This window comes from Phaethon lepturus, unplaced genomic scaffold, assembly GCF_000687285.1.
Source record: "Phaethon lepturus isolate BGI_N335 unplaced genomic scaffold, ASM68728v1 scaffold11256, whole genome shotgun sequence".
Classification (NCBI taxonomy): Eukaryota; Metazoa; Chordata; class Aves; order Phaethontiformes; family Phaethontidae; genus Phaethon; species Phaethon lepturus.
The window spans coordinates 17,653-38,591 of NW_010548312.1; the positions used below are offsets into that span (position 1 = coordinate 17,653).

General features: G+C 37.7%; 1 protein-coding gene across 1 annotated transcript in view; it reads left to right on the forward strand.

The window, feature by feature from the left end:
- Positions 1 to 20,939, forward strand: part of RFC1 (replication factor C (activator 1) 1, 145kDa) — a 36,856-nt gene that overhangs the window by 12,721 nt on the left and 3,196 nt on the right. The window contains exons 5-22 of the mRNA XM_010289920.1: positions 4,722 to 4,954; positions 5,687 to 5,761; positions 7,890 to 7,967; positions 8,763 to 8,850; positions 8,946 to 9,247; positions 10,367 to 10,474; positions 11,013 to 11,192; positions 11,514 to 11,618; positions 12,877 to 13,267; positions 14,215 to 14,324; positions 15,901 to 16,015; positions 16,477 to 16,565; positions 17,635 to 17,772; positions 18,189 to 18,284; positions 18,460 to 18,558; positions 18,997 to 19,151; positions 19,268 to 19,385; positions 20,336 to 20,482. Coding sequence (XP_010288222.1) covers positions 4,722 to 4,954; positions 5,687 to 5,761; positions 7,890 to 7,967; positions 8,763 to 8,850; positions 8,946 to 9,247; positions 10,367 to 10,474; positions 11,013 to 11,192; positions 11,514 to 11,618; positions 12,877 to 13,267; positions 14,215 to 14,324; positions 15,901 to 16,015; positions 16,477 to 16,565; positions 17,635 to 17,772; positions 18,189 to 18,284; positions 18,460 to 18,558; positions 18,997 to 19,151; positions 19,268 to 19,385; positions 20,336 to 20,482 — 2,627 coding nt within the window. The remainder of the gene's footprint in view (positions 1 to 4,721; positions 4,955 to 5,686; positions 5,762 to 7,889; positions 7,968 to 8,762; positions 8,851 to 8,945; positions 9,248 to 10,366; positions 10,475 to 11,012; positions 11,193 to 11,513; positions 11,619 to 12,876; positions 13,268 to 14,214; positions 14,325 to 15,900; positions 16,016 to 16,476; positions 16,566 to 17,634; positions 17,773 to 18,188; positions 18,285 to 18,459; positions 18,559 to 18,996; positions 19,152 to 19,267; positions 19,386 to 20,335; positions 20,483 to 20,939) is intronic.

The window sequence follows — 20,939 nt, forward strand, 5'->3', positions numbered from 1 at the left end:
AGATAGAAAAAAAAATGCATTTTGGTAGTCACACATAGCATCTGTTCTTTTTGGAAGGAGTTACAGGGGTTGAGTTTGAACAGACTTGCTGGCTTTTTTGAGAAGTGGTGGCTATTCTTAAAGATTTACTTTAAGCAAAAGGTGAATGCAAAACTCAGTCCTACCACGTGTTGGGACTATTGACTACTGACCAATGCATATTTAAAATAATCAAAACCTGATACAATGACTTCTTTTCATACAAATGCTATTTTCTCCACCCTTAGCTTGGACAGCAGTACCTATTGCTCTAGACTGCAAGTTCTTTAGGACAGGAACGGTTTTAAATATTTGTGCAGATGTGGTGCCATTGAAATGGAAGAATGTTCAGAATATTGTCATTTTATGCAAGTAATGTAGATTTAATGACTTTTGGGTAGGATATAGTCCTTTTAGCTCCATATAGAAATCCTTATGTAGTAGTCTGCAAACACCAATTTAACATACGTTTATCGTAATAAGTACAAGTTATTTGTAACCTGTAGATGCCCTGCCTATATTTGGAGTTGGTTTTATAACATTATAGCAAGAAGTTGTCTCTGCCTTAAAAATTTTGCATTCTAAACAGAATAGGAACCAGGGAATTATATTCTATACTGATGAGGAGCTCAACAGTACAGAAATAATAGTGAAGATGAATGAAATACGTTGTTCTGAAGGCCTTCTGAGGATCTGTCTGATGCTGCTGCTTGCCATTGTCCCTTCCTGCAATAGATTGTTCCCTTTTTAGATTGGCTGAGGTAATTCCTGAACCTGAGCCTTTTAAAGGGATCTGAATTTAAATAAATGTTTAAAACAGCCTAAATAATTTTCATAGATCTTGGCTAGGGAACAACCACACATGTTGCTCTGTAATCAGCAGGCGAAACCCTGTTGAGAAAGGGTGGGGATAGGAAAGGGGAAGAGTAATAACAAACAGTTCCAGGTGGGCTGCAGGTATTAGTTTATTAACCTCATTGTGCTTCTGCTAGAACAGTATATAAAATGAAAGCCAGGTGTGCTTTAATGTCATGGAATAGTTCTTAAAACCTTGGATTTAACAGTTGTTTGTTGCTAGGGAAGTTTGTCCTTGTACATTGCCTGGCATAATAGGTCCTTGCTTCATTTGTAGTGTTTGCATCCAAAATAATTAAAAGCAATCTCCTGTTTGTTGTGCCTGTCTGTTCCATTAATCACATGATTAGCTTTCCCTTTGTCACGCTGACTTCATTTTCAGAAAACTCAACTAGAATACATGGTCTTGACTTGTGTTTGTAATTCAGATAATCCTGAAAAAAAAACAAACCAAACAACCCAAACAAATGCGTATGCTCAGGATATTTTTTTCATAGTATAGCACACAAAAAAATGTGTTGATGTAAATAGGAAGTACTGTTCTTGGAATAGCCTTGTTCCACTATACAAAGATATTACACCATAAAAATAACCTGATGATAAAATTGATTCCTGTTTCTTGCTTTGTGAAGTCTGTGCCCCCATGTAAGGCTATCTCAGCTGTTCACCTAGCAATTGCTGTATGAATGCAATTAAGCTATACTTTTTATAAGCAAAATCTGAATTGTCACTTTTATTTTCTCCCAAATTATTGGCTTGCTTGTAGGAGTGAGAATGCTTCTCTCCTTTTGCAGGTTGTGTTGAGAAACATTGGCCTGAATAGTCCAGCAGCAATACTAGGATGCTGTCTTGATATTTTCAAAGTTGTAAATGAAGTCACCTCATGTTTGTAAGGAAACTGAAAGGGTACAACTGATCAACTTTGCTGTTCACTTCTGTGGCAGTAGGCATGTGTGAGCAGTTTGTTTCAAGGAAGAAGTGTTGAGGTTTTACTGAAGAAGCTGATGTTCTTAAGTACTTGACATGAGGGGAGTGTGTGGGGATCAGGCAAATTTGTGCTGAGTTTATGAATTTCCTGAACCTGGGATGAAACTGTAGCCTGAGCATCTGTCCCCTAAAGCATCTTTTGAAACCCACTTAATAGAATCGGGGCGGTTTTGTTTCCTAATGACCACTTTCATGTTCTCATTCTGCCTTTCCTTTATTTACGCGTATAGATGGCTGTTCATAAGTGCTGTGAGTCTCTTGTCCTTCAACCACTGCTTGCAGTCAATAAATGCTTCTAATCCTATTGTTTCTAGGAAGGACATAATTAAAGCAAACCTCTAATTATTGGTAATACTTGGTACTGGCATCGTAAATGACTCAAATCCACATCCTTTTTAATTAAAACCTAATTATATTTACTCTGCTGCTTTCTACTTGAGATACAGCAATATCCTGTTGTTTTTTGTTGTTTTTTAAATGGCTATGAGTGAATAATGAAAAAATCAATATTGCATGCAGATCTTCTGATAACAATAGTGATGAGTAAATTTTATTTTTTCTAGCATGGAGCAGTCCTTAGCTTAAGAAAAGCTGGGAGTTGAGGGGCAGAACAGGATTTGTATCTTCTTTACAAGACAAATTTAATTAAATGTACATTAACAGTTGATTTCTAGTAATAGGTATGTTTTACTGCTGCAAATGTGTTTTCTTGCTAAATTGAAAAATTTAAAAGATGCAAAAATATTTCTGAAACTGTTTGAGATAAGCAGTCTCGAATTCAGATCTCAAACTATTGTAAATTAGGAGCCTGAAGCATCAGTGTCCAAATCTCCCAGATATGTAATAGTTTGTTAAATTCAGCTAACTGGCAGGAAGAGACTTACTGCTGCCTAGGGAAAGTAAATTGTGTTGAGGATAGTAAAGCTTTTAGCTTCGTGGTAAAACTCATTTCTCTCAACTGAGGGATCTGGGCTTGAATTTTCTCTTTCATATATTGCTTTTTTGAATTGAATTGGCTAAAGTCCCACTTTCTCCTAGATATATTTTTATCTTTAGGCATTCTGGATTTAACTGCTGAACTACTTTCCTTCCTTACAGATGTATCTTTGTTTTATCTTTCTTTCTCTGAACTTTCTCTCCCAGGAATAGTCATGTTCCCCCTTTGTACTTGTTACATTCTGCTTAGTAATGTTCAGTAGCAGATGGCTCCAGATCAGCTAAAAGCTGATGCCTAAAACACTTGTTACTACCATCTATTGAGAAAAGGTGAAACAAAAAAATAGTTTCCCTCTATCTAGTATATAACAAAAATTATAGATGACAGACATATGATATCATCTAAACTTAGAGAATTGATTAAGAAAACAAATTTTTGTATGAAAAGAAATATGGGGACTTAAATTAGAGATAACTGGAAAATGAGCATTTTTTTGTGATAATACTGTCAGTTTAACGTCAGTTTTAAAACAGATGTTTAGAACATTCTGTGTTTATGATATGTTGAGGGGAATGTCTGAAACATCTGTATTTTGAGAAAAGTAAAACCAGACTTCAGTTAGCAGCATGCAAATGAGGCTGCCTCTGTTTCTGTTCCTCTCAAGTCTTTGCGTTTTATTCTTTCTGTGTCTAATGTTCATTTTGGGGATTTTCTTGCAATTTGCTTCTTAGCCCTTGCACACTTTGAGTTTTTAGATTTCACAGAGAAAGTGCTTTTGTCACTAATTAAGAAGTTTGTCCAGTGATGTTTGTTTCTGTGCTGTCATATTAATCATAATCACCATTAATCATTTGGCAATGTTATCTTGTAGGTTTTGGTATGCTTCAGTGATAAGTTTTCATTTGTATAACTGTCAGTAAGACTTCATGACATGACACAAAACTCTTTGAAGTCCTTGGTAATCTTTTTTTGTTGAGTGATTGACTAGGTGAAGAGTTTGGGTCCAGAATGAACAAATGGTAATCAAACCCTCTTTCTCTTTTTCACTGCTGGGAAGATCGTGTTCCTGGCTATTGTAGAAGAGTCCTAAAAGGAAAGATGGATTTTTTGTTCAGTGGTCTGTGGACTAGTTCTTAGTGAGACAGTGTATGCCTTTTTCCTCCTTTTAAATTGAAAATTTATATGCTGACCCCTTGTCTGTGTTCTGTGAAATGGCTGCATTTCATTGAGATGGTTTTGACTGTACTGGAAGGAGAGTGTGTTTAAGTGCAGAAATGTAAAAGATGTAGAATAGCTCACAGAATCTCTGACTAAAAGGGAAAAAGTAAAAAATGGTGTTCAAGCATTTCTGCTAAAACATTCATAAGCTATGAGTAGTACTTTACAAATAACTGGCAAACTTTTTGTAAATACAGTGTTCTAATACTTCTCCTGGTTTATAGTGTAATATTGAGAGTTTAAGAATATAAAATCTACAAAGCCTGTATTAGCTGCTCAGTTAATGGATACTATAAAGTAATAAGATAAATATAGCTTTGTACTTCACGTTTTACATGAAGGAAGAGTTGTGCTGTTCAATTTGGTGTTGCATTAATTAAGGAGATGGTTCAGATTTCAGCGACCTAGATTTTCTGTTTATTATCTTCCCTATGTAAGACGGGAAGGCATTCTTTGAAAATGTATGAACACAAGTAAATTTCGTGCATCTTTATTTCAGTACTCAATCTATTCAGACTTGAGCTATGCTATTAAAGATGCTAAATACTGTGTGCAGTATTATTATTATGCAACTCAGCCTTTTTTTCAAGTAACTTCTAAATACCTAGAATATCTTCTTGGTATCTGAGTTGATGTAACCTACCAAATATCTTGTAAGAACTTAAGTGCCATGTACCGGAAGTAATAGAATACTCTTCATGTTTAGATGAAGAAGATGACTTTGTCAATAAAAGAACTTCCCTGAAACCAAAGGAGAATGGGACGTCGACTGTCGGTTGTCTGGGAACAACTGTAGTGAAAAAGCAAGATGCAAAACCACGAGCGAAAAGCAAACCATTATCTCCAGTGAAGCAGACTCCCACCTCAGCACTTGATTACTTTGGGGCAAGTAGTGTCCAACGATCAGAAAAGAAACTGGTAGCAAGCAAAAGGAAAGAAGTGAGTACTGATGATGTTCCTTTAGGCTATTCATGTGTCTGATAGCAGATCAAAATGGCCAGTTTAATGACTGTAAGGAGGTACTTAACTGCTTGTCCTACTTAATGTTACTTTTTAATAACCACTCAAGGGTAAGTTCTGTTCTGATGATATGTGCAGGCATATGAAGTCCTCAAATACAATTTTAGAGTAGCATTTCTACATTGGAGAAGACAGCACAAAGTTGAAAGTAGTATTTTCTCTGTTGCTTCTTCTCAAGTGAGTTTTCTTAAAATGAAGTAGTTTTCTGAGATTAGTGAGTGGATGGCATAGCTTATAGTTGAGGGCAGAGGGCAGGAGGGAGAGAAAGGAGGTTTTTTTCCCCAAGCTTTATGGCACATATATTCATGGAATAACAAAGTACCAAATATAGTATGGAGGAAATTAAAAATTCACAATTTAGTTGTGGATTTCTCTTTCAAGCTGGCCAACTGTGATAGCTTCAGAGATGTTCAGCATTGTTTGAAGAAATGAGGTATTTATATTATAGCATGGTTTTGTTTTGAATAGTAAAATCTCTTAAACAGCCTTGTTTACTAGTGTTTAGGTTAGAGAGATAGGAATAAAATGCTGCATGTCTCATTCCCAGTCCTTTTCTAGAAGTATACAAAATGAATCTGTACAGATTAAATTATTATAATTTACACAATATTGGGGAAACTGAACTGTCGGTCTTTTTTTTCTTAAATACAGCCTTCACAAAGCAGAGACAGCACAGTAGATGATGAGGCCATTGCTAGGCAACTGCAGCTTGAAGAAGATTCAGAGGTAAAAGCTCTATAAATTTGCTGCTGTATGCCAAGAAGTTTGTTTAACTTAATTTCTCAAGCAAAAACAATTTTAAGATGAGCCTTCAATGTATGACATAAGTAAGTGTAATAAAATGCATATGTATACTTAACTCTTGCGCATATGTGAACATAGTCATGCAGTTATTTTTATGGTCATTGTTTTAGTTATGTAAACAGAGCATTTCACTTCTCTGTCTATCCAGACTTTCTCTGTGCAGATGATGCGTCTATAATAATCTTGCCTTTCTACTTCCTGCTTCCTCATATTTTTGGGTGTTTGGGAAAAACAATGTTAAGATGAGCTTTCAATGTATGACATAAGTGTAATAAAATGCATCTGTATACTTAACTCTTGCGCATATGTGAACATAGTCATGCAGTTATTTTTATGGTCATTGTTTTAGTTATGTAAACAGAGCATTTCACTTCTCTGTCTATCCAGACTTTCTCTGTGCAGATGATGCGTCTATAATAATCTTGCCTTTCTACTTCCTGCTTCCTCATATTTTTGGGTGTTTGGGTGAGTGTGGTTTGGTTTTGTGGGTTGTTTTGTTTTGTTGGTGGTTTTTTTCATTCCCTGGAGTGAAAAATTAAAAGCCATTGCCATCCATGATTGTTTCACTTGTCATCTGAGTTTTCTTACCATTGAGAAAAATGTGAATGACCCTTAAGTGTGTGTCTTAACCTTTCCTGTTTTGAGTCAGTGCTAGTATGAGGGAAGGGTATACTTGTCATACATATTTGCTTGCTGTTGGGAAAATAATTTCCCATGTACTGGCAGTATTGAGTATCATTTGAAATAAATAGATTGTACATGCAAAACTTAGTCTCGTCCTTGACCTCCACAGAGGTGTGATGAATCTAGCTTTAATCTATTAGAAAGTTAAACAACCTGTAAGGAAAAACAGGGTGTTGTCTTCCATTTGAACTGATCTTATCTATTAATGCTGTCATTGTTGATATGTATTGTCAAAAGAATGTACTTTATTTCAGGTGTATCTCTACCTCAGTTTGGTTTGCTTTTGGTAGTCGCTGCCTTTCGCCTTTCTCACTGTACACAGGGATGATAGATGCATTTCATTGTTATGAGCACATAAAAAGTAATGCCTGTGGCATATTGGTTTTATGAAGTCTTCTATTTGAATCTGATAGCATTGCATGTTGGACTTAGACAATTATGAAAGGATTTTTGTTGTTGTTTTGTTAAAACAATGGTCAATATTTATTTGCAACAATATATACTATTCAGGAATAGAAAAAGTTTTCTCGAAGGGGCTGTATTGGATAGAAAAGTAACTTGATGATCAGTTACCACTGTAGATGTCACATTTATTTTGTTAGGTGAAATAAAAATGCAACCAACCTGGCTTTGTTTTTTTATAATTAATAAATAACTTCCACAGATTCCATATGCGCTATTTGTTCCTACTGGTGGTTCTGTCAGAGAAAATCAGTTGTGTAAGTAGAAATATTAAAAAATTGAAGTATATTGGTTTCCATAAAGTAAACGAAACTCCTGGCAGCAAGACCTGGGTAAGGGCAGTAGCTGAATTGTCCAAAACAGCCAGATTTTTTTTTCATATGATATGTTGCTATCAGGAAACAAGAATAAAACATTCATTATTGTAACATCATAATACTTAACAGGCATTGCTCCTACTTGTGTTTTGTGATGGCTTTTGGAAGTTTTCAAAAGCCAACAGGTTGCATCACAACTGGTTGCTGTGAGATCCTGCCTTCAAGTTTTGCTTGTTTATTAAATGAAAAGGATACACAACAATAAAAAATAGGAAGGAACAGAAAACCTCTTTGAAAACAGATTATACAGGCTTATTAATGTTTCTAGAGCAAAAAACTCAAACTCTACTTTTCTCAGTAGACTTCAATCTCTCTTTCTGGGGGAAAGAAGTAATTTTTCAGTGCAATTTTCAGAAATTTGTTTGCCTCTGGTAGGATGCATTTTTTCCAGCTATGTGCTCTCTTATTTTAGATAAACTTTTTGTCTTGAACAGCAAATAGAACTTTAAAACATTATAGTAGAATTAAAACTCATCAGACATGAGCCTAAAAATCTTTGTTTTCTTTTTTTTTCTTTTTTCTTTCAGCTGGAGAGACAGCTGCATGAAGATGAAGAATTTGCTAAAACTTTGGCCATGTTGGATGAAACACCACAGGAGAAAAAGGTTGAATTATTTTTAAACTTTAGTTTTTAGAAATTGTATTGCTGAGAGTGTTCTTATTTAGACACCTAATCTTTGTTTTGAGACTGCCATACAAATGCATTAGAAGCAGCAAGAAATTGTTGGCATGAAAATAACATACTCACTTTTCATACTTTCCTCCTGGATTTTCCTCACTCAGTAAATAATGTGTTCTTCCTAATCATACAATAACCATTCTATCCCACTTCTGTTCAAATGGGACTTTAAGTTCTAGTTCTGATCGAGTGAAGTGTGTTGCTGAAGACTCATGCTTTAGATCATCTATAGCTCTGTCTGTTCAGGAGGACCAGGTCACGGAAGAGAATACTTCCCTTGCTCTGAGAGAAGGGGCAAGCAGGGATCTTGAGAGTTTTAAGACTAACCCCAATAGTGGAAGTCGTACCAGTTCTCATAGCTTGTGGTGTAACGTAGAGTAAAGTATTTTCTGGGTTGTACATCAAGACTCTTAAGGATTGCTAGTTTGAATATGGCAAGTATTAGTACTTCTAGATTAATCAGTAAACTGGTTGGGATGGAAATTTACTGTAACCTGGAAGACTGTCTGGCCTTTGACTTAGGAATGATTATGTGCATGGCAGAGTGTAGTATTTGCTCATCTGCCTGCCTTTGATAGAGAATGTATTCTGGCTTGTGGTAGGGATCAGCTTTGTTAGATGTCATTCGATCTGTTGTACTTAACAGTAGGGAAACCTGGGGATCTGGACTTAATGGTAGCTTGGGACATGCATCTCTGACTGGCATTGTTTGTTTATTTAGGCTCGGAAAGATTTGAGAGGAGAGCAAACGGTATTGAGCATCAAGAGCAGTCCTAATGTGGCAGAAAGATATAAGCAGTCAGAAAGAGGTAAGACATGGAATATAGAAAATACTTCACCAGTTTATAGTATTAATAAGATGGATTCTTATGTATGTGCTCTCCTCCCTCTGCCTCCTTTCAAGCGAAAGCAACAAACTCGACAGGTGAAGCAAAGAATTACACTGCGAAGCAGAAGACTAAATCTGAACATTCAAAAGGGTCTCGTTTATCCCCACAATCATCTGATTGTAAAATAGCAAGAGAGTTGACGAATAAGACCTTGCCTTTGAAACCTAGCTCTAAGCTTGTGTCTCTGAAACAAAAAGAAGAGATTGCTGAAAAGCAAAGAGGTGCTCAAAGTTTAATATCAAAAGAAAAAGCTGCTTCAGGGAAAGAAGGCAAGACAACACCAAAGAAGGAGAAAATTTCTCCCAAGAAGACTGAGGTAGGACCTATCAAAATTACTTTAGTTGTTTTGGCGGAGTTTGCAGGAATTTAATTTATTATTGTTTATGTGTCACTGTTGTGAATTGGTACTTTGAATCTTCTGGGCAATTTTGAAAACTTTGAATTCTGGTAAGGCTTTAAGTTCATAGCAATAGTAAAAGTATAGGGGGAAAAAATTAGCTGGAAAAGTGTAAATTAAATGCATGAAGGAACTGAGAGTTCTTTAATGCTCATTAAGGTATGCGTGTACGCTGCAATATCAGTTCAGTGCTCTTTCATGTTTAACTTTCCTAAAAAATGCAGAACATGGGAATTCTGACACAGAGTAAGTGAAAGCTGACTGTTTATGTGAGTGTGGTGACCCTGTGGATCTATACTGCTGTTAGAATGATAAATGGCATTGGTTTTTTTCCCCCTTCCTTCCTCTCTACTCTCCTATTTCTGAAATATATTTCTTATGGTTGATATATTATGTGGCAATATACTTTAGTTTTCGTTTAACTGTCTGATTCAGTAACTGTAATTGTTGAACAGGCTGGCAGTTATTGGCAGCCTCAAAACATACCTTTTAATCATAAAGTACAAAATATCCAATTTTGATGCTTAAGTAACAATTGTAGTTGGGAGGGGGAGAGACCCTGCAACTTTTTCAGGGGTGAATTTTAAATAATTTTTTACTGATTAAAAAGCTTAAATGTTTTGTATGTAGAAATACTATGAAGTAGACTTTATGTAAGTGTAGATCTTGCCTATACCTGATTGTAATTCTGAAATAAAATAGGACGTATCTTTAAAGCAACAATTTATGAATTAAGTGAGCATGTACATGTTGAATACAGATGAATCTATGAAACTTCGCAATAAACAATGGGTACATATTTTTTTAAACTCTTGGGTGAGTTTTTGAAATTTAAAAAAAAAAAACAACAAAAAATACCTCAAAACACATGCACCAAAACCAGAACAAGCTTTGGTATTGTATGTTAACAGATCAAAAACAAGTGTTAGAACGTTTCCTCTGGTGCATGAAGATGTCTTATATTGTGATGCTTGGGTTTTTGTTGGTTTTATATATATATAATATGTGTATTAATTTCCCCCCTCCCTCCCCCCCAAGTCTGTAAGTCCTGAGGACTCTGAAAAGAAGCGAACCAATTATCAAGCCTACCGAAGCTTCCTTAATCGTGAAGGTCCAAAAGCACTGGGTTCCAAAGAGATACCTCAGGTAAGTTTGGCTACAGCAGAATTCCATATATACAAGTGGAATATGTCATAGGCTTACTGTTATAAGTGATCTAACAAGTAGCAACTAGACTACTTAAAAACTGGTATTTTTTTTCAAATAGGAAGTCTGTCTTGGAAAAAGCTCAATTGTAATGCAAAGCACTGACTAAATGTAAGGAAATATACGAAGAAATTAAATTCAGTACTTGGCTGATGAAGTCATGATGGTGAAAAATAGTTACTGATCTTAAAATTGCAGATTGCTGTCACTCATTTGACTGACATGCTCTGCTTGAAGCATAGAGTGTTATGAGCATGATCGGTCAGGTGAACAATGTGTGAAGTTTTGCTGGTAGCTATTCCTTTTAATGGCTTTTGAACTTTCAGAACTATTACCTAGCTAGGTAGCTTAGGCTTATTTTTAAAGTTTCATAGGGTTCTTGACATGGTAGGGGGTTAAAAAAGTTTATGGTGAAGAGGTATTTGGTAGAATTGCATCAGGTAATGGTGTTTTCTGCAATGCTCTGGTTCTCACTCAGGGAGCTGAAAACTGCTTGGAAGGCCTGACGTTCGTAATTACAGGCGTTCTGGAGTGTATTGAAAGGGATGAGGCCAAGTCTCTGATTGAACGTTATGGAGGAAAAGTAACTGGCAATGTCAGCAAGAAGACAAACTATCTGGTTATGGGGCGAGACTGTGGCCAATCTAAATGTGAAAAGGTGAGTGTTCCTGTGCCTGAGCGATGTAGGAGTGAAACTGTGAATTATTTGTATCTAACTGTGTTGATTTTCAGTATCTCTACCAAAAGGAGGCAGTACTACAAATAAAGTGCATGTTAAAAAGGAAAAGTTGCCTAATGTTTTAGGGCTTTGTTTTGTTTTTATTTATATATATGTGTGTGTGTGTATTTTTAATATATATATTAAACAACCAACTCTTGTTGTTGCATTCCTAAACATAGTCTTTACTGGGAAGTGCTTTGAAGTGAATTATGTAACTTCTTCCTTTACTTGACCGTACTTTTAATTCTTTGGCTCCAGGCATCGACTTTAGGGACGAAAGTTATTGATGAGGATGGCCTGTTTGATCTTATTCGAACCATGCCGGGCAAAAAGTCCAAGTATGAGCTGGCAGCTGAAATGGAGGTTTGTTTATTATAAACTTAGTGTTGTGGGTTTTTTTAATTCGGTTTGTCTTTTGTTGAAAGGAATTTTCTTCTTCTGCTCCAATAACAGTAACCCTGTGATTGTCAGTTTGATCTTTTTATATTTGTGTTTCAGACTTCTACTTGGCAGCTATAGCATTTTTTCCCACCTTGCATTTTTATATCCTGACGTTATTCTGTATTTTAGGTATCTGAGGGGGTAGTTGTAGCTCCATAGATGGTTTCAGTTTTAAACTTTGAATATTTGATTATTTTTTTGATATAAGTAATTGTGACTGATACTGTGTGGCCCTTGGACAGGCCCAATATAAAATCGTACTGTAAACATGGGACAACTATATGTAAACCATGTGTATGCATAACAGATTTTGTCTTTAATATTATTACTTCAAGTATAATGTAAAGGTAAATTTTTTCAGGGAATAGTGTAAAAACAGTAACAAGTTTGTTTTTTTAATGCACATTTAAATTTACTCTGTAATGGCTGATAAAATGTTACTAAAATCACTGTTAGCTCTAGCATGTTGTACATTGAGTGTAGATGTTGCTTTGGTACTTCTGATGTGGCTAGACATGAATTGTTGTATGTAAAGATGCTATTGTATCTTAAGGAAAAGCAACTCTAAGCTTGCTAGCCAATTACTTTCACCCCTCTAAAATTTTTTGCATTAAACGCTTTCTAGGGTTGTGGGTTTTTTGTTCAAAATTTTTTTTTTGTTGTTAAATAACTGTAGTTCTTTTTAAAAGTGTGTGCTTGAGAGGAGTGTTCCCTTGTTGGAAACAGGGTTATTCCCTGTTCTTCCTCCTTTTATCCACGTGTTCCTACTGTTAATTTTTTTTGTGTGTGTGTTTGAGCTTGGAAGTGCTGTCTTGTGAGAGCTGTGCTTCAGCTTCTTGAGTGTCTGATGGCCCAACCTGACAGTCCTCAGTTTTGCATTATTTATTTTAATGATGCATCAGGCTCAGTGAGTAAGGGGAGTTACTGCTCTGGGAATAACCAGAACATTTCCTGCCTCTCTTGTGGGTTGTCCTACAGAACCAGGTGGCATCATGTTAACAACAGTTTATTTTTCAAAGAGGAATATTTCTTTATCTGCTCTTAAAGTTTTTTTTTTATCAGTATGTAAGCTTTGTTACTTTCTTAAGCACTTGTGTACATGTGTTCAAAGACAGCATGTTTGTTTACTGTATGTTTTTTTGAAATTTCCCTTTAACTTTCTTACCTTTATTTTCTGAAGACAAAACAAGCAGAGTCAAGATCTAAAAAGACACCCCAGAAAACTGAAAAAAGGAATTTTAGCCCCTTCAAAAGGGAAACTGATAATAAAAAAAATAAGTCCACTCCTGAAAAAGGAGATACTGTCAAATCTGTTAAGAAAGAAACCACTGCTGTTCGAAAGCTTACGGACTTTAAACGACAAACTGTGGAGAAGAAAGACGCTCCAAAACCCAAGGGAAACTTGGTTTCTGAGATTAATGAAGATGGAACAGAGAGATTGCTATGGGTAGATAAGTACAAGCCTGTATCTCTTAAGGCAATAATTGGACAGCAGGGCGAGCAAAGCTGTGCCAATAAACTGCTCCGATGGCTCCGAAACTGGCACAAGAATACCTCAGAAGATGGACAAGGTGACCAGCACGGTTAACTTTTTTTCTCTGTGTTCTTCCATGTCAATCTCACTGCTTGGTTCCCTGGACTGATAAGGACCTTTGAGATAGCAGTGCAACTCTAGAATGGGAATGAGGCTGAAGTCTGATGCATTTTTTTCATAGCAGCAGTTGAGCAGGATTGTGGTGTGTGGGAGGGGTGGTTTTGTGTGGTGGGGTTTTCTGGGTTTTTTTTTGTTTTTTTTTAAAGCAGTTTTTCCCTTACCACCCATTCCCACCTCCAAAAGACACAGAAAAGCAAACTGTGTCTGAAGAGATTTTTAAAATCTTACGGTATTTTCTTAAATGTTATTTCTTTTTCAAAAGAAAGCAAAATAACCTAGCAGTAGTATCTATATAAAAGGCCTCATTCACCCTAGTGGATTCTTTCTCACAAAGAGAAATGTTGGGCAGTGATAACCTGTCTGTACACACAGTGACAATACAGGATAGCATCATGCATGGGGAAGAGATGAATTATTAAGGTCCTGGTTCTGTCTGAGAAGCAGCCCATGTCATGTGTCGTGTGTCAGCCTGTAGACAGTTTTGTTTGGGTGTTTTTTTTTTTTCATCCTGTGATTAAAGTGGTGTTTAAGCTTCTCTGCTGTCATAGTGGTAGTGGGTTTTTTCCATGTGGTATGTGGGTTGGGTTGGTTTTTTGTGGTTCTTTTTAATGATGTGGTTGTGGGAAAATTGCAGAAATGGTTGTATTACATTAGTAGCTCTTTCGCTATTTTTCAGTTTAGAATCACTGCAAGTCTTAAACTAAGATGGTTTAAGCTGCTTTTTCCCAAATGACTAGGATGCAGATGTGTATATATTTTTTCATATCAAGCCTTAAATGAAGAAAAACTGTAGTGGTGTTTGGTATCTTTAGCAGTTTGTTTTGTAAGACATACCTAGGTAAAATCTGTAATCTTCTTTTATAGCAAAGACCAATAAAACTGGAGGCAAAGATGATGGTTCTGCTTTTAAAGCAGCATTACTTTCTGGTCCACCTGGAGTTGGTAAAACTACTACAGCTTCTTTGGTTTGTAAGGTGAGTTCATATTAACAACCGTTTATATATTGATGCTCTATCTGGATACAGATGCAGTGTGCAGGTGGATAATCCCCTAAACTATCAGGATCTGCTTGCAGCCAACTTCTAGCTGCTCAGAATAGGGTTACAGGTGAAAATATGTGGATGCTTAGATACCTTTATCAGGTCTGGGATGAGAATACAGCAATGGGTGTCTGTGTTTTTCTGTTACATTTGAGACGAAGCATATTGCAGTATGTTGAGCAATTGGAAATTATTTTCAGAAACCGTGAGTGTTTTAACACTAGTTCAACAAGTTGGAGAATATTTGCACTAAATTTAGTGGGAGTCAAATTCTGGCAAGCTTTTTGAGAGTTTCTGTGACAGACTTGGTTGTGGCTTTTATATATCTAACAAAGATATCTTTTTCCAGATTCATTCTAAATTCAAATACTATTTTACGATGAGAGAAGCTGAGAGGGCTATGTGTTAATTTCTAAATCTGAATTTAGAAGTGAGTTTTTCCTGACTTAGCTGGAACACTGTGTTCTACTAACTGTGTCATGAGAATCAGCTGGGAACTTTATTAATAGTGTTGCTGTATCGTGTTACAGATTATTTTTGTTGTTCTTTGACTTGAAAGAACTCTCTTAGAATATGATATCCTTGGAAGGATTGAGAACTATTGTCAGACATCTGATCTTTGTGCTGGGAAGGAATGATTACTTACCTCAATATTTGAGTTGTATAAAGTAACTCACAATCTCCCCCCCACTTCCCCTCCTCTGCCTTAAGAGCTTTGTGCCAACAAGCTGATGCCGCGCCCTTACTTCTGCACTAGCATGGTCTTTTCTGCTTCTGGTTTCCAACCTAGCTTGCTCACAGCTGCTTCAGGTCTCTGCAGAGCATTTCACTGTGCTCCACAGGAATAGACAACAAAACCAGTTTGTTCAAGCTGCAAGAGCTGTGCGCAGCTCACTGCTGTGCCGTGGCGTGCCCCTGGCAGGGGAGTTTGCTGAGAAAGGAGCAGCTGGGTTAAATTCCTTCAAGGACTGACATGCAGCCCAGCCCTGCTGAAGTGCTAGGACTGCTGGGGGAGCCATGTGTTTCCTAGCTGTTGAACAGTTAAAACCTTCTATTTTCCTTCAGCTTTCAGAGGGTTGTAGCATGTTTCTTGTCCCAGCTTTGTGTGTAAGACTTTGATACGCAGCTGGAAATACCATGGAGCTTAGCCAGCCTTGGCTCATAGCTCTGTTTCTGTCCCTGCTGGCAGTTCTGTTAATCCTTCAGAACTAAATCTGTGCCACTGACTTTTTTTGGATTGTTTTGTTTTTTTGGTGTGGGTTGGTTCCCCCCCCCCCAAGTTTTCTCTTTTGGGCATATCTGTTCTGTGTCTGGTTATAAATGTTTTTGGAGTGCGAGAGAAAAGGGGCATAAGGGGAGAAAGGAATCAAAGCCACAAATTATATGTGAAAATAGTGTTGTAAGAGCATTCTTCTGGAACTTTGAAATACAGTTTCTAATTCTGAGTATGGGTATGTTCTTGCACTGATCTGTGTTCTTTTTTTTTTTGCGGTGTGTATGTTTGGACTAGGAACTGGGGTATAGCTATGTGGAGCTGAATGCCAGTGACACTCGCAGCAAGAACAGTCTAAAGGAAATAGTTGCCGAATCACTTAACAACACCAGCATCAAAGACTTTTGTTCTGGTATGTCTGTTGTTTGGAGGATTCTTTGTGCTAAGAGTCTGGTTACAGGAGGGACAGAGCTTCCTTATTACATGACAGTATTAGGAATTTAACTTGCTCATCATGTGAAGGGATCTGGCTCTAACAGGGGTGGCTTCATTTAGTAAGCTGTTTTATTTCATCTTCAGTTGTAGAATTAACTGATTCTACTAATAGCAGGATTTGTTAATCTGCACAAACCGTTCAAGAACTCTGCAGTTGCTCTTCTGTTGCATGCAACATGTTTCTTGAAAGATGACACAAGGCTATAATTGGTTCTATTCTGTGAACATAGATTCATGTGATCAAGTGGCAGGACAAGAGGTTCACTACCACCTCAGTTGCCTAGGATGGGCTTACCTAACCTATAAAGCATTGGGTAGAACTCTGAGCAAGACCCTATTTTATTCCCATCTCATTTTCTTGTCCATATTCATTTTCAGGCACATCCTCATCAGTTAGCGGGAAACATGTATTGATCATGGATGAAGTGGATGGTATGGCAGGCAATGAAGACAGAGGAGGGATTCAGGTGAAACTGCTATAGTTATTAGCTAATCTGTTGCTAAGAGTGCATACCATATACAGCATGAAAACATTTCAAGCCAGTCTGTCTTCAACCCATGGTCCATAAACTGTACTCTACAGAGAGTTTCTATCTGACCTATTTTAGAAGTCTGTCTTTGTGGAAGAAGAATTATGTGTTGGTAGAGGTGGCGGGGGGCGGGAAAGATACTGTTGTAAAAGAAACATGGAGTGATGAACTTCGGTGTGTGCACTTCAGCTGTTTATTCCTGGACAGGTGAATTTATCCTCGGGTCTCTGCAACTGACATCTACCTGCAGTGGGAGGTTTGTAATCTGACTGGGACAGTTGCTCTTTTCAGTAGGTAGTAACGCCGAATAAATAATGTGGCATAGGCAGTATTATACTTTGTTCTCCTTAGCACCTCCAGTTTTAGCTTCTGAAATTCTCCTATGGTCACATGCAATACTTTGAGAATAAAGAGCCTACAGATCTTTAGCTCAGATGCAGACATTTACATTGCAGGAACATGAAATGGACCTGAATTTTAGCTTCATTAGAGCAGGCAAAGTTTGTTCTGGTAAGCCTAATAATGCTGAAGCCTCACGGTTGAGCTCTTCGGAGAGGGAAGAGCTGATCTTTTTACTTCCTGCTTCGTCATTGTTTGTGGCAGGGTGCAGTCAGAAAGATGGGTGCTCCCTCTGTGCACAGGCCAGGTCATACTGGCCTTTGGACAGTCGAATCTAGTTCTGCAGGTGGACAGCTCTGCTCTAGGCTATTGATCTTAATTGCGTTGTGAAGAATGGTCTAAACATGATTGCTGGAAGTGGATAGTGGAAGTGGGTAGACGGCAGATTTATTGCAGCTGAATAGAATAGCAAGTGGAAAAAGTAGGAGAGGGGCTAGGGGCTAGTTTTCACTGTGTGGAAACATGGTTACAGTGGGAAGAGTTTTATAGGCTCATATCTGTCAAGGATCTGATTTAGGCAGGGGTTAATACTGCTCGGTATGACACTTTAATCATTCTTATTCTCAGAGTTATCTGATGTAATTGTTGTAATGTGTTTAAATCACAGGAGCTGATTGGTTTGATTAGACACACAAAGATACCCATCATCTGTATGTGTAATGATCGCAACCATCCTAAAATTCGTTCCTTGGTCCACTACTGTTTTGATCTTCGTTTTCAGAGACCTCGTTTAGAACAGATTAAGGTAAGAAGGCTGTGGCTGTGTGGGCCGCACTAAATTACCATCAGTAACTTCTGTCTTCATGTAGCAGAATTCATACAGAACTATAAATACTGCTTAAAACTTAATGGATCGCCTCTGTGAGTAACTCTGCTTTTCAAAATGGGTTGCCTGAGTTTTTCTTCCCAAAGAATGAAGTATCCCAAAGCCTTTCAGATTTAGAAGCCTGTCTTAAATATATAAAAAGATTTTTTTTTTTTAAAATATCATGCACTTTTTTTTTTTACACCAATGACAGGGGATGACTTATGGGATAAAATTTAAATTATATGTGCCTTAAGAAACTAGAAAAATACACTCAAAAAATGTCAATGTGTTCTGTAGGGGGAAGAATTCATAGGAATTCTCCAGTGACAATTTCTGAATTATGTGTATTGCAGGGTGCTATGATGTCTATTGCATTTAAAGAAGGTTTAAAAATTCCACCACCTGCTATGCAAGAGATAATCCTGGCAGCAAATCAGGACATCAGGCAGGTCAGTGCCAATTCAGCATCAGTGTCCATTCAGAGCATGTCATTTACAAGTCCTTGACTTCAGTGTAGTATTTGAACAGTGTTGTTGTTTTTATATATAGAGATCAGCTTGTTTGCTGCTCCAGTCTTCCATTTAAATGCTCTTATGCTACCAAATTATCCATTTTGTCCTTTAGGTTTTACATAATCTTAATATGTGGTGTGCAAAAGATAAGTCATTGACTTATGATGAGGCCAAAACAGATGCCAGCAGAGCCAAAAAGGATATCAAACTGGTAAGTGTAAAATACTGGATTGGCTTTTACTGTCATGTTGTGATATAAACATTAGGCTTTATAAGCATTCTCTGAACTAAAGCACTGATAGCTTAGATACAGGGAACTGTCAAACTTGCCACAAAGAGTTGAAGAGCAGTAAATCCAGGACTGAATATATATTTTGATGTACTGGTCTTACGTAAGATGCAATTGCGAAGCTCATGCTTCTTATGCCAAGTCCTCTATTTAGGAGATTATTCCCTTAATATCAGAAGTTAAACTCAATTTTTGAAATTGGTAAAGCACTAGGAAGGAAATACTGCACATTGAACTTGTACAGATGAGTCCAGATATTGTTGGGTACCACCACTACAGTAATTTTGCTGATACTGTGCTGTGTCTTAATGTTTGTGTTGACCCGCAACCCACTGACTTCCTGAAATATCATTTACTTAGGGCCCTTTTGATGTTGTCCGGAAGGTTTTTGCTACTGGAGAGGAGGCTTCTCGTATGTCTCTTATAGACAAATCCGATCTTTTCTTCCATGATTATTCCCTAGCGCCTCTTTTTGTCCAAGAGAACTATGTGCACGTGAAACCAGCCGCTGCTGGGTGAGTTATTCCATACCCTAAATTGACACAGGCGTTTGTGTCGGGGGAGTAAAACTAGACTAAAGCCGATCTGGATATTTTGCTTTGTAATACAGTCAACTTTGTTTTTCTTCCAGAGGAAATCTGAAAAAGCACTTGGTGCTCTTGAGTAGAGCAGCTGATAGCATATGTGATGGTGATATAGTAGACAAACAGATTCGTAGCAAGCAAAACTGGAATCTTCTTCCGACACAGGTGAGCACTTGACACCCATGAAGTACATGAGTGTTCAGTGTGAAAGACTGATCTCTTGAAGTTGATGTTTTAGTTTAATTTTGACCTGTATAGTTCATACTTCGTGTAGTAGTCTGTTCTGCTAGCGAGTACAGCAGTTTTCTGTATTCATATTGTTGAACCTGTGCTGTATCATGAAATGAAGTCCTCTGAAATGTTGCAAAGCTTGACCCTTCTCTATGAAGCGTAGGAGCACGTGGCACGTATCACTTCTGACGTGCAGTGGCAAGCCTGCTCTGTTTTATTTACGTGCTTCCTTCCCCAGCCTCTCTCCAGGCCACTATTTATCCCAGAGCACAGGGGACTGAAGCCTCATCACTGTACTTCTTTTTATGATCACTGAAACATTGAGAAGGCTTGTATTTAAAGGATTATGACTGGCATCAGAGAATGTATCATATATGAAATGGGAAGGGACCTCTGACGGTCATCTAGTCCACCCCCCTACTTAATGCTGGTCCAAAAAGATAGGTTGCTTAGGAACTTAATCTAACTGAGTTTATGTAGATTTGTGGTGTTCTTTGGAAAGGTCTCCTTCAACCATCTCCATCTGCTGGAGATTACAGCACTTGTTTGCCTGAAGGCAGCTGTTTGAGTGCACTCTAAAATGAGAAAGAAACAGGCTTCCCTGCACATCCCCCCGCCCCCCCTCCAGTGTTTTAAACCCCAGATAATTTCACAGATATTTTAGAACATGGTAACAAATAGGGTGGTACAAGAGAGGAAGCTGTAACCTAAAAAGGCTCGAACAGAAACAAGCAAGCAGGCAAGAACTGTCTTAAAAAGAGCTGTTTCTGCTGCAGAACTGCATTCACTACCCCCTTTCATGCAGACAAGTAGGGCAGTATGTCACAGGGTCAGAGAGACTAATTCATTGTGATTGGAGTTTGGCATGTGTGTTACTTTTTCAGGCTATTTATGCAAGTGTTCTCCCGGGAGAGCTGATGAGAGGCTACATGTCCCAGTTTCCTGTCTTTCCCAGCTGGCTGGGGAAATTTTCATCCACAGGCAAACACGATCGTATCATTCAAGAACTGTCAATGCACATGAGTCTCAGGTAGTACCGACATTCCTCTTCTGGTGTATATTGCCACAGGTATTTAGTTCTTTTGTAGCTCAGATCTGCCATTAATTCCTTGCTGTGCTTGGTACAATCTTAAGCATGTATTCTGTGAATATCCTCGTATGTTGTTGGTGATGCTTTTTTTAGCACTTAATCTGGACAACAATCAGACTGCAAACACTGTTAGTATTGTTGGTGGTACTGGACTTCCCCACCCCCTGAAGTTGCTTCTCAGTCGGGGATGTGTTTCCCCAAACTGTTCAGCGTTTGAATGCCTTGCATCAGGTTACCCCTAAGGCAGGTGGGGCAAAAGGAATAGCAGGGTACAACATGCCCTGATCTCCTAAGGTAGCTGATTATCTGTTTGCCAAGGGCCTACCTACAGGTTGCTTGTGTTTAGAAGTGAGTGGTGGTGGTTGTAGTACAGATTTACTTACTCTTTCCCACTTGCA